The following is a 16,470-nucleotide window of genomic DNA, read 5'->3' on the forward strand; positions in this document are numbered from 1 at the left end:
CTGGCAAGGACTTGAGACAGAGAAAGCATGTCAGTTTTCTTGTGCTTCTAGCTCCCTACTGAGAGCCTCAAACTGTGGCTGGAGACAGTCCTTCAAAGCCTGCCAGCTTCCTAAGGCTGTGACTGGACATAATTTGTTAACAACTCCAAAGGGCCACCCTTGTCTGCTCTCTGTTTGCAGGACAAAGGCATGGATAGTTTCTCATAACATGGTTAGGAGTATGACCCCACTTCAGCATTTGAACAGTCATCCTAAAGACAGAGAAAAGGCTATGGTTAGCTATCTCAACATGCAAGCATGACTACTTTTAAATAAAAGTAGCTTCAATCTCTTGGAAGGTCTCTCAGTCCCCCATTTTTTTAATTCCCAAGATATCCCTCCAGCTGTGAGGCCAGGTGAAGGTCCCTGTGTCAGATCAGGTTAGTACACTAGCACTCTAGCTGTCAGTCAGCCTTAAATCTGCATATTAGACTACACCTGTTCCTAAAGGAATATTAGCAGACTACTCAGGTCCCTTAGGACTTAGCACTGCTCTCCCCTTTGCCCTTTCTGTCACCTTGTTAGGGAACAGCTGATACCCTGGTCTCACAAGTGGAAGTACCTGTCACCAGCTGAAATGGTTGGTCAGGGCCTTGATGGCATGGACAGGGCTTACTGTCCCTGCCCAGCCTTCCCTAGAGTCTCCCACATCCTGCCATTTCAGCTTGCCAGGGCTGCCAGCCACTGCCCCAGTGATGCCACAGCAGAGTCGCTCTCTGGCTCCCCTGAGCCCTGCAGGGCCCAGGGGTTGATGTTCCAGCAGCTCCTCCACTTGGCTGTACTAAGATCGTAAGGAAAGATGAAGGACCCATGTTATCTATTGCTGCTATCTCTGTCAGAGCTGTGTTACAGGGCTAGGAGGCTGAAACCTGAGGTGTTCTGTATCATGAAGGATATTATAATGAGCTTAAAAGAGATGCACCAAAGGACAGGTATGTTTATTGTCTGATCCATTATCTCATATCTTTAATTTTTTTTTTGTGCAGTTAAGGATAGGTAGGTGGACTTACATGCTAAAATGTTTAAATGGACTTGGATGGGTGAATGTGCTGATGTGTTACTGTGCTACTTCTTGAAAGAATGAAACTTCTTTCATTAGATGCATTAAGTGACTTTAAACGTTGTCCTTACCTCGAGGAAGGGTAGGGTATACTATTACTGCCGACCTCTTTTAGCAATGGCTGGTGTGTCATGCTTTTGTTACTACTGTCTACCATAATTACTACTGTTACTACTGCTTTTCTTGATGCTGTCCTGCCTTCCTCTTCTTTAGCCTTGACAGAGACCACACCGCTGCTTTCTCTGTTTAATGATATTTGAGGAATTTGGTCCATTCAATGGATGCCATGTCATCCTCTCCCTCCCCCTGCCTTCTCCCCATCTGACTGCCCCTGTAACCAAGGCAATGTTCTCAAGAGGCGAGTTTCTAGATTTTCTAAACTTCAGATAAGCCTCTCCAAGTTTATAAAATACAGAAGGGCACCTAGTTGTGAAGAAAAACATGACCATAATCTACATTCTTAGCCCGCCAAGGACTGTCAAAGGGTTGACACTGTCTCTAGTTACTGCATTCTGGCAGAGTATGTCACTGGGCTATGTGAGTCTCAGGTGTTTCTGTACTACAAATAATGGTGCTACTTACTAGTAAATAAATCCCTGCAACAGTCTAGAATTCCCAGCAGAGATGCCACTGACAAAGGGGGTTAATTAATTTTGTGGCAGCCGTGGGTACACTGAGTGGTTTACGCTTGAGAAGCCACGACTGGGAAAAGAAGCAGAGAGCTCTCAGATGACCGCAATGTAACGAAGAGTGGAGTGCCTATAAACGTTTGGTATGCATGCTAGCAGAGGCGTAATAAATCTGTTCAAAGAAGTGAAAAATTCTGGTTTGTTCCATTTTTTCTGCTCTGCGGTCAGGGGAAGTTTAGGTTGGATATCAGGCAAAGGTTCTTCACCCCGAGGGTGGTTGGACACTGAAACAGGCTCCCCAGGAAAGTGATCACAGCACCAGCCTGACAAGAGTTCAAGAAGCATTTGGACATCGCTCTCAAGCACATGGTGAGACTCTTGGGGATGGTGCTGTGAAGGGCCAGGAATTGGACTCGATGATCCTTGTGCGTCCCTTCCAACTCAGCATATTCTGTGCCTTAGTGAACCGGCCTTCCGCAAGACCAGCTGCACACGAGCGCCCTTCCCTCAGACGTCCACGAGCAGGGCTCTGCCCTCCCGCTGACCGCCGCTGGGGTCAGTACGTGTCCGGCCCCGCCCCGCGGCGGCGGTGACGCGCGGTGGCGGTGACGCCCCATAAATAGCGGGGCGAGGCCGGCGCTCCCTACTCAGCGGCGGCGGCGCCCGTGCCCGCGACCCTGCCCCTGCTCCAGTCGGCGGCGGCTCCGGTTCCTCCTCCCAGGTGAGTACGGCCGGCCCAGTGCCCCGGCGCGGCCCTCGGCGCCGCGGGAGGGCCGGGCGCCTGCCCGCCCTGCGGGGCTGACTCCGCAATATGGTGGAGTCCGGCGGCGAAGCGGGCGGGGGCTGCGGCCCGGTGTGCGGCACTGACCGCCGGGCCGCCCCCGCTGCCCCCGGCCCCGCGGGCCCTGCCGCCCGCCGTGTTTCGGTGGGCTGCCCGAGGTTCTCCCGCGACCAGAAAGTCCCGAGAGCCTCGTCGGCCCCCGGGAGCGGCGTTAGAATGCCCCATCCCGGAAGCGGCCCGTGGAGGCACTTGGGAAAGCGGGGCACCTTCCTGCCTTGAGTACCGCGGCGGGGCAGAACGGGCGCCGCGGCTGTTGTGCGTGGCTCATCGCGCTGCTTTCTTTCACTTCTTTCCATAGCGAGGGGGAGAGTAGGAATGAAGTCTGTGACGTAGCCTATGTGCTTTCTTCTTCAGAATCTCTTGCTGTCTCTGAAGTACGCTTGGACTTGGACTCTAGGCGTCTCACTCACCCGCTCCAGAAGATCCGACTTTTGCCAGGGCTGAACCAATTCAAGCGGTCTCTGAAACCGTGCAAGATTCTAGTTATCTTCCTTGTCTTTAAGAGCAGGAGTAGCTTCACAGGCTAGCTGCGCTGGTTTATTGACTAAAATTCAAATGTATGGGCTGTGTGGATGGATCTTATGAGACACACTACGAATATTGAATAATCCTTAAAGTGATGGCCCTTCTTCCTTCAGTGGCCAGATTCTGTGCCGTTAGCCTCTTCTCCTGTTCTGTAGGATGCTTTTCAGTTCACAGTGAAATTCAGTAGTACTCCAAGTGATCTGACTTGTGACGATGTGCGAGAAACATAGTGTGTTCCTGTGGGTATTTAAATTCTTGTTAAATGAAAGGAAAACTTCCTTGTTACCGCTGTAACCCTTGTCTGTTACTTTTCTTGCTTGTGTGCTCCCTGTACAGTGGTTAATCTCATTACAGGCATTACTTTATGGCATGTGTATATTAATATGTGCAAATATGCCTGCAAAATGCTAACAAGATGCCTTTGTTCTTGTTCCCTGTTACGTAATGGGAAAAAGTTTTACTTTGCCTCAGACGGAATATTAACACGTTCCTTTTTTGCTGTCATACATATGAGACAGAAAACTGCTGTTGGCTCTTTGACAAACCCAGCAGAAGGCCTTGTAAACCACCATCCTTTTGATGACAGACTCAGTTTACCTTTTTGTTGCCTTCATTTATGCAGATTCTTCTAGAACTTAAGCGTTATGTGAAACCATTAATGGAAAAAGTGCTTCTTGCAGATTTAGTTCAGTCTGTCAGTTCAGTCAGTGCATAGGACTGACAGTGTGCTTCAGTATGTTCTCCTTATGTGGTACTGCAATACCCTGCTCCTTCTATAGGCTTCATGTGGGGAGAGCTGTTAGTATTTTCTCCATTCGAATACATGTTGGAATGCATGTTGAGTACTGTACATTTGTTGAATGACCAATGTTTTTGCAACTTGTTTCAGTGGGGAATGTGTAATAATTTAGTCTAAGTTAGCATAAAGGAGATTTATTTTCTGCAGTGGGGAAATCCGATGTTCTCTGTGTTACAGGAATGCTAACTTTTTAGCAAGCAGAACAGAGTGAGCCTTAGGTGGGCTCCCTAGAAGATCTAGTCTGATTAAAGCTATTGGTGGTGGGTTCTTTGTCTGGCTTGGACATCTTAAACTAGATTTTTAGTGACTTGCAGGCTGGCTTTTGTTTGTCCTGGCTCAACAGATAAGTCCAAGTATGTCTTAACTCTTCTAGAAAAATAAATGACTCCACCATCTGGTTATTCATCGATGAACTGCTTTACTGTAAAGCCTGTCTCATGCATGTGCTGTACCTGCATTGCCTAAACCAAGTTTTTGGTTTGTAAATTGTTACAATAAAATCTAATTCTTTTATGCATGAATGTGAATATCCTGATCCCATTAAGTGGGGTGGATCACAAGAAGATTGTTGGTTTCAAAGTTTGGTGCTTAGATGAAGCAGATATGATGCCATAACTCAGATATGCTTCTTTCACAGGCTGTGTAAGATTCAAGACCTGAAAAAATGGCATTGGCAGCAACTGATCCACAGCAGGTATGTCTGAGTTAATCCCATAATTTCTTTATCTATATCAGAAAAATAGGAGTCAACTAACGCCTTTCTCTTTTAAACAGAACATTGTATCGAGAGTTGCCAACCTTCCTTTGGTGAGCTCCACCTATGATATGGTATCCACAGCTTACATCACCACAAAGGATAACCATCCTTATCTGAAGTCAGTATGTGAGATAGCAGAGAAAGGAGTGAAGACAATTACATCGGTAGCCATGACAAGTGCTATGCCCATCATTCAGAAGCTGGAACCACAAAGTAAGGCAAAGATGAAGCTGTTGATAGCTTTAGTTCAACTGATTGTTTTACATATCCAAATGCACGTGTGGTTTAACATGGTCATGCTGGTCTGGAATGCTGTTTTGGGTTGCTGACTGAACCTGTTGCCTGGCTTGTTGCATAACTGATTACAGATTGATAAGACTTAAAAAAAAAAAAAAAAAAAATCCAGAGTGAAAGCAGATTCTGGCTTTCATAATACTAAATTGATTGATGACTTGATATGTGAGATGATTACACAATCTCTTGCTCAACATCCTCCTCACCTTTCACCTGGTTTCAAATGCTACTGTTGTATTTTCTTGCACTGAGAACTGGTTAAATTTGGAAGCTGTGTCACAAGGCTGTTGTAACCTGAAACCTGGTTTCAAAGAATGACAGAGGGCCAGGTGTTTTCTACCAGTTGCTTGTAAATTATCAAATGAATTTTCTCTGCCTAAAAGTGAGGATTTTTTTTCTGGCACTGTAAATCTGCCTTGTTCTTTGGCTTTGCTGCCTCAAATCTCACTGAGAAGAGAAGGAAACTACTTTAAGGGTGTTGCATGAGTTCTTTTTCTAGAGGAATTTTCAGTTTGAGTTGTTTTACTTGGGGAAAAAAGTAATTAAAACCAACTCTTGTAATTTCTTTTATAGTTGTAGTTGCCAACAACTATGCTTGTATAGGTCTCGACAAAATTGAAGAGAGACTGCCTATACTGAATCAACCCACTGACAAGGTAAGTTTATGCATTTATGTATGCTAAGCAGAAGAGCCATACACTCTTCTTTTCTATTATCACTAAAACCCCGGAGAGGCAGATTTCAAAAACCTGGGCCTGAAGGATAGCTTGGAAGCAATGAGAAAGTCAAAGGTGTATCTGTGGAACTGTTTGTTGCCTTTGGGAGACCATTAAGCTTTTTTTAATTATTATTTTAAATTGCCCACCACTTGACCAACATCTTTCTATGAGTGCAGTTCACTGGTGGGTGTCTTTTAAAACTTGAGTCTTTGTCTCTTTCCTGGTCAGTGTGAAGTGCCTGGATTACATTCACTGAAGTTTTTTGAGTTGAAGGCTACATAGCAGTCATAGTCTTTTTTTTCCTCTTGTGCATATTTTTTCAGAGCAAAATTTCTCCTAGATAACCAATCTCATACGAACTTTAGCAGAAATTTATTATTTCCTGGATTATGTAGCTCTCACTAGTTAATATTTTTAATAAATCCATGTATGTCTTATGGCAGGTTGTTGCCAATGCCAAGGATGCAGTTGTTGGAGCCAGAGAAGCTGTAACAACCACTGTGACTGGTGCCAAGGAAACTGTTGCTCACACGATCACTGGAGTTGTGGGCAAGACTAAAGAAGCAGTGCAAGACAGCGTAGAAATGACCAAGTCAGTTGTCAATGGCAGCATTAACACTGTCCTGGGAAGTCGTGTGGTGCAGATGGTGAGCAGTGGAGTGGACAGTGCTCTCACGAAATCCGAGACCCTTGTAGACCAGTATCTCCCACTTACAGAAGCAGAACTAGGTAAGACCAATTCAAGGTTTGATTTTGTTGGAATGCTTATATTGGAGAGAAGCAAGCAATCATCCATTTATTGCTTACTCATAGTGGGGAAGGGGTCATGTGCTTTCCAAACTGCCTTTTGCCTTGCTGGTTGTAATAGCAGCGTCTTCACAAGGAAGCAGAATGAAAGTAAGGATTTCTCTGTAAAGTGGTCTATCAGCCTACCCATGGTGCTAAAGGACTACTCAGCAAGCCTAGTATTCAGCTGTTACTAGGCAGATAGAATTGTCTCAGACCTCTTAAGTTTTCCTCCAGTGATCAATTTGCTTCCTTTCTAAATACCTAGAGAGGGAAGCTGCAAACATTGAAGGTTTTGAAGTTGGAGTCCAAAAGCCAAGCTACTATGTTAGACTAGGATCCCTGTCTTCGAAGGTCCGCACACGTGCCTACCAACAAGCCTTAAACAAAGTTAGAGATGCTAAACAGAAAAGCCAGGAGACAATCTCTCAGCTCCACTGCACTGTTAGTCTGGTAAGTTTAAGCTTTCACTTGATATATAAAAAGCATGTGTTGGCGTTGTTTTAGAGTGAAGAAAACAGCCAGAAGAGTCACAGGAAAACTGTGATTGCTCTCTGACTAAATGCATATTTTAAATACAAAGCATTTGCTGTTAAGAGATTTTCATCACAATTCAGGAGAGATCTAAATCAGGCTAAGCTCTGAACTAATGAGCAATTGCTTGTAACTGCAAGCACTTCAGAAACAGAAGTGACGTATTTATTCCTGTTTTGTAGTGCTGGTTTTGACACATACTGCACTCAGTGAAGAAAGTGTCATGCAATTTAGAAACACATCAGTCCTTTAAGTCCTTTTTATTAGTAAAATTTCAAATTCTTTTGGGTTTTGCTCTCTTGCTGCTTCTATCTCTGAGCATTTCTGGTACTTCAACAGTCTTATCCTAGCAACATACTTTTATGTACATGACAGACTGCACATAGTCATGGCCTTCTATACACTTTCAGTTCCTCCTGTAGGATGCCAGTGGGGGAGGGGGAAATAGTTGAGGCAGAGGGGAACACTACATAACATCTTAAAACTGCTTCCAGTTTTCAATTCTTTGAAGAGACTAAACACACTCTTATACTCCCCAAAGTTGTTTATACTGAATTAATGAAGTATGTTAAAAGGAGGTTATGAAACAGTCAAGGTAGAGTAGCCCTAAGAAAGTGTTGGGACTCTTGGCTCTACTTCCTTATTTGGCTGTATTTCAGATCGAGTATGCCAGAAAGAATGTGAATAGTGCCAATAAGAAGCTTCTTGGTGCTCAGGAAAAGCTTTATCAATCCTGGGTAGAATGGAAGAAAAATACAGGCCAAAATGATGGTGATGATCTGCGTAGTGCTGAGGTAAGTAGATGTACACCAAAAATAAATGGATTGTATCCCATCAAGGTAATGGCAAAATAACAGTCCCTGAAGTATGCAACAGACAAGCTTATGTGCAAATGTGGAATCTGGATGCTGAAGGTCAGGGCAGCTGGCTTCTGAAAAGTAGGGGACCTGAACTCTTAAATGAGCCTATTTCCTGCAAACACTCTTCAAAGACCCATTGTGGTCTCTTGAGAATGCTCATCTTGTTTAGCATGTGAACCTGTGTTGGGATATCTGTATGTAGGTTAGCTAGAAACCATTTATCTGATGTGTCCAGACCAGAAGTAATGATTTGTCAGCAGTCTTAGTCACAAGACTCACTGCGTCCTACATGTAGCTTTTGGGAATGGTTAGTTGATTAGAATGTACTTACCTGCTGTGACTTGTTATCCAGAGTTGAAGCAAGAATCTGCTTGACTGTTACTCGGTAGAAGCTATCAATGTTTCTTTTCACAAAGTACTTGAGTGTTGAAGAAATATCAAGTACTTTTATGACTTTGACTTAAAACTTCGTTTATTATCTGCTATAGCTTTGTTTCACTCACATCCCCCTTACTTTGCTTCTTTATGTATCTTGAACAACATAAAGCTGCTGCAGTCATAAAAAGATACTAATGTGCCATTATGTTTCTTCGTTCTAGCACATTGAGTCAAGAACTCTAGCTATTGCACGGAGCCTCACTCAGCAGCTTCAGACCACTTGCCTCACACTGGTCTCAAGCCTACAGGGGCTGCCACAGAATGTGCAGGATCAGGTTTACAGTGTTGGGTCAGTGGCAGGTGATGTCTACCAGAGCTTTCGGTCAGCATCCTCCTTCCAAGAATTATCAGACAGCTTTATTGCAGCTAGCAAAGGACAGCTGAAGAAAATGAAGGAGTCTCTGGATGATGTGATGGATTATCTTGTTAACAACACACCGCTCAACTGGCTGGTAGGTCCCTTTTACCTACAACTGCCTGGCATTCAGCATGCTGAAAGCAAAGGTGAAGGGGAGGAAAGTCCCAGCCAGAAAGACAAACAGCCTGAACACACTACTGAATAAACTGCATAGCATGCATGTACTCTGCTGACTGACCAAACAAGTGGCCTTACTACGTGCCGCTTTCAAAAATACCCATTTTCACAATTTTTTGGTGAAAAATCCATAAATACAGGAATAGGGGAATCTACATGCCTGGACACTGTTATACATGGGCTGTATTGTCCTGTGTAGTTAAGCCACTCTTAAAAATTCCAATTAGACTCAAGTGCCTGAGTATTGGCAGCTTACAGTTGTCAAGATGCCCTGTTTGTCTGTCAAGCACCTCACAATGCTTCAGTGGTATTAATACCACTAGTCTAAATGAAACCCACCTTTGATTTGTTGCTTAATCTTTACCAGAATGATATAAAGGCCTTACATACTATGAAATGCATTAAAAAGCTGTACAGTCTAGCTATGTACACTTAAATGCTATGTTTGCTGCAGATCACACATTTGATAATTACGAATCTGACTATCAGATTCTATTGCTACACAATTCATGACAAAAGTTCTGTGAGTGCAGAATGCCAAAGCTGAAAGTGGGGTTTCTGAATGAGTCAGCAGGAGTTAAATGCTGTGACAGTGTTAACATTAACTGTATGAACTTAACTATTGTATAACACAGTAACTTGACCACAGAATCATAGAGTATCTCAAGCTGGAACGGACCCATAAGCATCATCAAGTTCGACTCCTGCTGCTTGCAGGAGTACCTAAAAACTCAACCATATGACTAAGAGCATCATCTAGATGCTCCACGAACACTATTCCAGTGACTGACCAAATAATTATCAACAGATTTTTTCATATGCAGTATAAAGGCAAGATTCATGCTGTTTGTACCCAGGTGCCTGCTGTTGTGTGTGTGTGTTTTTGTAGCCATCATTTTGTAACTCATTTTTGTATGTTAGTAATAAATGCTTTAGTAGCCAAAGCCTGTCTCCTTTGTTTTAAAACAATCTAACTTGCTCTTCTGTGACTCCCTCAGACTGGGTCCAGCAGAAAGCAAGCTTGACATGCAAATGAAGTAGATGTGCACTGAAAATGTTTGTGTATGTATTGATAGATAGATAAGATACTGCTGCAGCATTTCCTTCCTTTTGAATTTCTGTGTATCCATCCACTGAGTCTTAGCTTTACTGCTGCTTTTGTTGATCCTTGCTGTTGTCACCTTTAAAGATGACCTAAGCTGTGAGCTGCTGGATGCTCTAATATTGAAAAGAGATGGATATGGACAAAAGAACCCTCTCCTTCTTTCACAGTAGGTGTTGTGTGTCCATGACATGGCCATCTACCTGCTTTGTCTTCTGACTCCCTATAAACAGTATTTACTTCTCAGCTGCATCACCAGTTTTAACTTAACTTTATTTATCCTCTTGAACTTGAGTGACAAATGTACATTAACACTCAACTACTTGGGTGGAGTTGTTCTCAGTAAATCCTGTGAACCCCTCCACTGGAAAAGAATTAGTCACTAAGAAATAAGCTTTCTTGGTTTAGAGCTGTCCAGGTAAGTTGTTATCTTTTTTTCTGATGCATGCCCTATACAACTTTGGGTTGCAATCATCTAGTGTAGCAATGCCAGCCACCATTTTCAAAGAGGTCACCAAATGCAGTTCAAAGAAAGCTTATCAAATAGTGACACATTGCTACATGGAACAATACCTCCACCTGGCATGATGTAGGCACTAAAGCAAATTACATGTCCAGCCTTCTAATGTGAGAGGGATAGCTGTTAGGTCAGGGTTGGCCTAGAAGTGTGAGGAAGACTGTTTTAAGCACAGTATTAAATAAAACTATAACAAAACAGGATTACAGATAAAGATTCTGTAACTCCCAGCTTTAAATACTCACTTTCTACAAGGGAGGTGTTTAATATGAAATTAACATGAGGTGATGAGACTCCTTTTCAGCCAGAGCCTGAGTTAAGACTTAGGGAGACAGAGTGCTTCCAAGAATTAATTTCTTTTTGCATTTAGTTTAACTATTGCAAGGTCCAGCAAGAATATCCTTTTTATCTCCATTCATAATAATGCTTGTAGAGTGCATCCACTGTTGCAGATGTGCTCAGGAACCAAATGGAACTAATTAGGTGTGGGGGCACTGGGCTGTTCAAAGAAGGGAATTCCCATTTTTCTAGGTGTGTTTTAAAGTCTAACTGCTCTGGGACTGCATCCTGAGGTGATCAATCAAATAAGATATTTGAACTTTACAATGTCTTTTAAGGACTGAGAAATAAGCAGCATCATCTGGTGTCAGTGCAGGAGCAGTACATTGTGTCTGTTCTGTCTTGTGTTACTGGTTTTACCCTTGCATGGCTGTCCAGCTTTACTAAACCTCAGCAAGCAGCTGAAGTAGAAAGCAAGGAAAACTTGTTACCAGCCTTGACCTTCAAAGCCCTTCTCCCTTACCATGCACTGTTGGGTGGCTTCTGTTGAAAAGTTACTTGGACTTCGGGCAGTTGACCTATATCTGGTGACTGCAAGCAGAACAAGGCCTGGTTAAATGCCTTCCTAATGCTTGGGCTCCTGTGTCATGCTGTTGTGATAGATACTTGTTTTGTTGGATGCTGCCCACCCTCCAACTTTTTAAGTTTCTATCCACACACACACAACCCCCCAATTCCCCCTCCCCCACCCCCCCATCAATCAGAATTAGGAACCCTTTGGCAGTGGAGGAGAGGGCTGAATAACAGCAAATTGTTATGTTCCTGATTTATTATATAGAATATAATTCTCTGATTAGTATTATTAGACTCTGCTAATAAGGAGAGCACTGAATGTTTAAACTGATTTGCAGCTGTACTTGCATGGTAATTTAGCATCTTATTGCAGGTAATTTAACATAGCATATTCCCACACTCCAGTCTTAACTGCAGCTGTGCAGACAGAACTTGGTATTTTTTTCTACTGCAGCTAGAGAGAGTGACTATTAATATGTCCACTGGAGGCAAGAATGATGCCTTCCAAAGCCTTGGTTTTTTGCCACTTGTTTTTGACTGAAGCTGAGGTGCTTCCTCACAAAAAAAGAAGGGAAACCTGAGATACTGCCATCTTACCTGTTAATTGCATTTATTAAAGAGCTCAGCTGCACTGCACGGAAGCTTGTTTCCTCTTAGTCCAAAATCATGTTTGAGGGATATAGCTTGGGCTAGAAAGCTGTGAGGTTTCTCTGGAACCTTTTAAAAAAGGCAAGAGCAGATGTGTTGAAAATTATAGGAAGTAGATTCAACTATTTTCAGCAAGGCAGGTAAACTAGATGAAATGGGAGAATGTCAAAGGCTGCATAGTCACACAAAACCTGGTATGGTAAAGGTTAGAATACTAACATAATCATCACTTGTAAGGTTATTTAGGGTTTATTTAGAATTCAGAAAATTACTTTTTCTCTTTTAGAGATCATGCAAAAATTTTTCATTCTAATTGACACATCCTCTTCCCAGGTGTATTTAACAGAGAACTATTATTGTATCATTGCTGATAATCGTTTTTTACGAAAGCTTTCAATATAAGCATTTGTAAATAGCTCCATATGGTATGCAGGTTTTGCAAACATATTTATAGCATTGGTCAAAGCCAAATTACAAGATTTGTATAAGGACTGGAGTAGTAGCTAGTTTGCCTCAATCTAAAGAAAGGTGTAAAGCTTTTGAAATTCAAAATTATATTCAATATTCAAGATTAATATTTTTGCAATAATCTTTTCCAGAATTCAACTTAGGGTAATGTTTTATAGCTAGTAAAATAGGTGAAAGGATTTGGGAACAACTGATGAGTTATTTCTCATTATTTAAAAAAAGCAGTAAATACCACCAAAAAACTTTTTTTAAACCATCTAATTAAAAAGAGGAAACAGAACCAAACTTATTTTTAAGCATGATTGGTTAGTAATTTGCGTGATCAGAGAGTCTTACATGCAGCATCTTGCTGGAGGTATTGTGCAGAGTGTTTTGTTAAATTAATTTCATTTATTGACAATTCATGGCAATTGTATTTCTTTTAGATAATACAGTCCCTGATGACTAGAAATAAGCGCTTGTTCTGAAAGTTCAGAAAACGAGAACGTTATGTCAAAATTCTAGGGGCTGAGTTCTAAAAACTTAGCAAGAAAAAAATGGATTAAAGTTGTTGGTATTGACATTAACATTTGTATATGAAGCCAGCAAAGTGCCAAAGTATTTATTTTCACCATTCTATGTACGGATGTTGCAAGTATTATATCTTTGTAACTGATTTACTGAATCATACAGAGAAATTGTATGAAGAAGAGTTATATCTGGCCCTACTCTTTTATTGCAAGAACTGATAGGAAGTTGAAATAAAGCAATGCATCAACTGTGAAAAGTGATGTGGAAGCAAAGGTCCTGTATGTAAGCAGTCCCATAATACCAAGGGCTCTGCATTGTTTTAGTTAGACTGGTGCAAATGTCAGAATATGTGCTTCTAATACAATTTACCACGGTGATTCATTCTGACATCCAGTCTGTTTTACTCATGCTGAGATACACTCCAATTTGAAGTTTTTCATGGCTAGCAAAATCTTACGTTAAAGGAGTTAGATTCTTCTACTGCATGCATTAGGGAGATGAAGAAAACAGAAACTTACATTTTGAGCAATTACTCTGGTGTCACTAAGAACAAAACAGATAAGACTAATAAAAGCCTCTTAAACATATGATAGAGAAAATTGTCTCTGGTGAGACACACTTACTGAACGTGGTTGTGTCCTGGTCAGTGCAAATAAATTTTAACCATCCATTTGGGCACATTCTTAAAAACTGCATATGGACTACTTAGTCGTGTTAGGATACCTATATTTGTACTGCAGTATGAAATACAGGATTATGTGCTGATAATGGGAAAACTTGTTGCTTTCTCTAAGTGCAGTAGTGAGAGTTTTAGGAAAACTGCCGTAAGCAGAAAGATGCAAGATAATTGTTGCTGGTAGAAAGATGTGTTTCCCGCATTCCTAGTGCCTTTTGGTTTTTTGGGAAACAAAAATTACTGATCTTATTTTGATCAAGCTTAAGTTCTCAAAGTGGTCCATGCATGTCATGGTATTCGCAGTAGTGCCTAGTTAGTCACATGCTGCTTAAGTTCTTCTAAAGATCAGTTTTAATTAATAATTAGTATCTCAAAGTTCCCCAGTGTCCAATGACTACCTACTTTGGAGGAAACTAAATTAACATGCAGTGCTTCCGTGCTGTGTACAACCTGGTAGCTGAAGCAGTAGTCTGTTTATTTGGTATATTGTCCGCCCTTCTTACATGTCTTCATAGCAGGCAAAGCATAGGTTTTCCTTCCTACTGTCTTTCATTAAAGTAAGTCATAAGGTGTTTTGCAGTTAGGGAATGGATTAAAAATTAAGCTCAGTCCGTGCTGAGCTTAAGTTACAGAAATGCCTACAATTTGCTGTTGCTTTGAACATGTAGAACCAAAGTCCTGTAAAAATGCAGCAGTAGTTATTTGCTGATATTGTGTCTGGCTCCAAGTATGTCACATCACCAACGTTAACCGTAAATCAAACTACAGATGTGAGTATTTTTCACTTGTAACAAAAAACTTTTGGTTATGAGCAAATTGCCTAACGATATCCCATTTTTCAGAATTGCCTACCTAAGTAATCTAAGTCCTACTAAGGGGACTTAAGGGTTGGGACTTAAGCTCGTAAGTGTCTTAGCCAACATTTTTAGAAGTCTGTAACATCCATGTATCCACTGATGTCTCTCTGGCAATTCCTGAAGCCTTGTGCTGCTTTGCAGTGCAGAATGCTATACATGCAGTTAAAACAAAGGCCAAAGTGAAATGACAGTTCCAGGTATTTGTTTCCTCAGGAAAGGTTTGATGCTGTAGGCAGGCAGAGCAACACAGCAATCCATACCAATCTCCTAAGGACAGATTACTTTGTACAGGCCATTGCTTTTGTGAAAAGAAGAAAGGCAAAATTAGTTTACAAACCTCCATTCTTTATTTTCCAGTCACCAGTTTTACTAAATTGTCTACTAAGTTCAGCTCTTTTCGACCTCTGCTACAAAATCCTGCCTTCTAAGCAAGTGATTTCCATCGTGTGTAGTATTTGGTCTGTCTTAATGCTTCGTGTTTCCTATATGTCTGAGCAGATTTCACTCTGTAATCAGGATGCTGGGTCTGATTTCTAGAGGTGCTGAGCATCTCTGTGTCCTCAGTGAAGGAGTACTGTACAAATTTGTTCAGTTTTACTTTTAAATTGATTGAAATTTCATTCCTACACAGGTTCCAGATTTCACTATTACAGACCTGTCTTCAGAGTCAGATGATGTTCCAGACATTTTGGATTTGGATGAAGAGGATCAACAGGACTTTTCACGCACAAATGGCCCTTACACTACAGGGCAAAGAGCTGAATAGAGAAGCATAAAAATGTCTTTTTGATACAATGTACCTTTGCCATGTTTAATTTAGATTTCTCCTTTTTAAAGATGAACCTGCCTAGCTTAGGGATTATGGGGATATTTTTTTTTAAAAAGGAGTACTGTTTTACTTAGCTGCATCAAAAATCTGGGTTTTTCAATGTAAGGAATGCACGCTACATTAATCGGTTAGCATGGGTGTCAAGCTCCCATTCTACAAGCCAGGTATAGCCTAACCAGTGTATCCAATTAATCTAATCTTTGTCGATTATTTGTTCTCCTGGGGTAGCAGCCATGAGAACACCCCAGTGCTTTGCATAAAGGGCTGCCAACAAAAGGAGTTGATGAGGATTTGCCCACAAAATTTCCCCTTTCAGTCTACATGAAAAGCAGTGCTGCATCTACCTCTTTGCTGCTGGGAGGGCTAAGAGACTTTGTCTATCTCAGATTTCCTCAGGTTCTTTTGTTAGGCTCTGCACCTACAGAGCTTAGACGCTTAGAGCTTTCCTTTGGCAAGAGTGTTTTATGCACAAAAGGACTTCCTTTCTCTCCACATGCCTTCTGTGTGCAAATATTTTGGCCGACGCTATGCTATCAATTGTGGCGCCTGAGACTAAAAGGAGGTAAATGCTACAATATTAAAGTGTTCCGGGAATAAGGAAGCATTTAAAAAAGAAAGGGGAAGAGACTGTAAAAAGAAAGGAAAAATAGAGAGTATAAACTTCGGACAAAAGAAAATTTGATAAAAAAAGAGGTGATTGAATGTAAGGACAGTTGTCGTGACAGTGATTTTAAAAAAATGTTTAAATAAAATCTTAATCAGTTATTTGCTAAGGGCTGCTGAGTCCGCATTTGCTCGCACACAGTAACTTCTCTAGGAGTTGGAGAGAGTGGGAACAGAACTGGAGGCGGGTTTGTTAACATTTCTTTCCGAGGGCCAGGCTGAGCTGCTGTCGCAGAGACGTCTCCGTGTCGTCGGTGTGACTGCAGCGGGGTCACGGGGAGCGGCGGCACAGCGCTCTGCCCCGGCCGCCCTCATCCTGGGACACCTGCCGCTGGGAGGGCCTGGAAGTCTGGTCACTGAAATGCCTTGGAATAAAAGTTTGAACCGCACAGCCTGCTTACCGGTGCAAATTTTTCTTGTTTGGTTTGTTTTTTGGTTTGGTTTATTCCCCGCCCCCCCCCCCGCCCCGCCTTAAATTCTGCAATCCGATTACAACCCTACTTAAATAGAAGGGCTGGAAGCGTACCGGCGC

The 16,470-nt window shown here is 42.0% G+C and overlaps 1 protein-coding gene across 2 annotated transcripts; it reads left to right on the top strand.

Annotated features, from left to right (window-relative positions):
- The first annotated feature begins 2,335 nt into the window (after positions 1-2,335).
- On the top strand, positions 2,336-16,329 carry PLIN2 (perilipin 2). Of its 2 annotated transcripts, XM_032095921.1 has the most exons (9): positions 2,337-2,449; positions 4,531-4,587; positions 4,668-4,863; positions 5,518-5,600; positions 6,107-6,392; positions 6,718-6,902; positions 7,643-7,777; positions 8,443-8,733; positions 15,078-16,329. In XM_032095921.1, exons 2-9 carry the CDS (start codon positions 4,558-4,560, stop codon positions 15,210-15,212), a joined length of 1,341 nt encoding a protein of 446 aa, XP_031951812.1. In that variant the 5' UTR covers positions 2,337-2,449; positions 4,531-4,557; the 3' UTR covers positions 15,213-16,329. The 2 variants fall into 2 exon arrangements, with proteins under 2 accessions (XP_031951813.1, XP_031951812.1); XM_032095922.1 differs by lacking the exon at positions 15,078-16,329 and having other exon boundaries at positions 2,336-2,449; positions 8,443-9,760.
- Positions 16,330-16,470: the final 141 nt, after the last annotated feature.

The sequence above is a fragment of the Corvus moneduloides genome, chromosome Z, assembly GCF_009650955.1.
Source record: "Corvus moneduloides isolate bCorMon1 chromosome Z, bCorMon1.pri, whole genome shotgun sequence".
Taxonomy (NCBI): domain Eukaryota; kingdom Metazoa; phylum Chordata; class Aves; order Passeriformes; family Corvidae; genus Corvus; species Corvus moneduloides.

What these genes read in the sequence shown, in the direction of transcription:
- PLIN2 (XM_032095921.1), top strand. Translation starts at nt 4,558, where the DNA reads ATGGCATTGGCAGCAACTGATCCACAGCAG. An exon ending in TCAGAAGCTGGAACCACAAA is followed by an intron (nt 4,864 to 5,517) that starts GTAAGGCAAAGA and finishes TTTCTTTTATAG; the next exon opens with TTGTAGTTGCCAACAACTAT. An exon ending in TGAATCAACCCACTGACAAG is followed by an intron (nt 5,601 to 6,106) that starts GTAAGTTTATGC and finishes GTCTTATGGCAG; the next exon opens with GTTGTTGCCAATGCCAAGGA.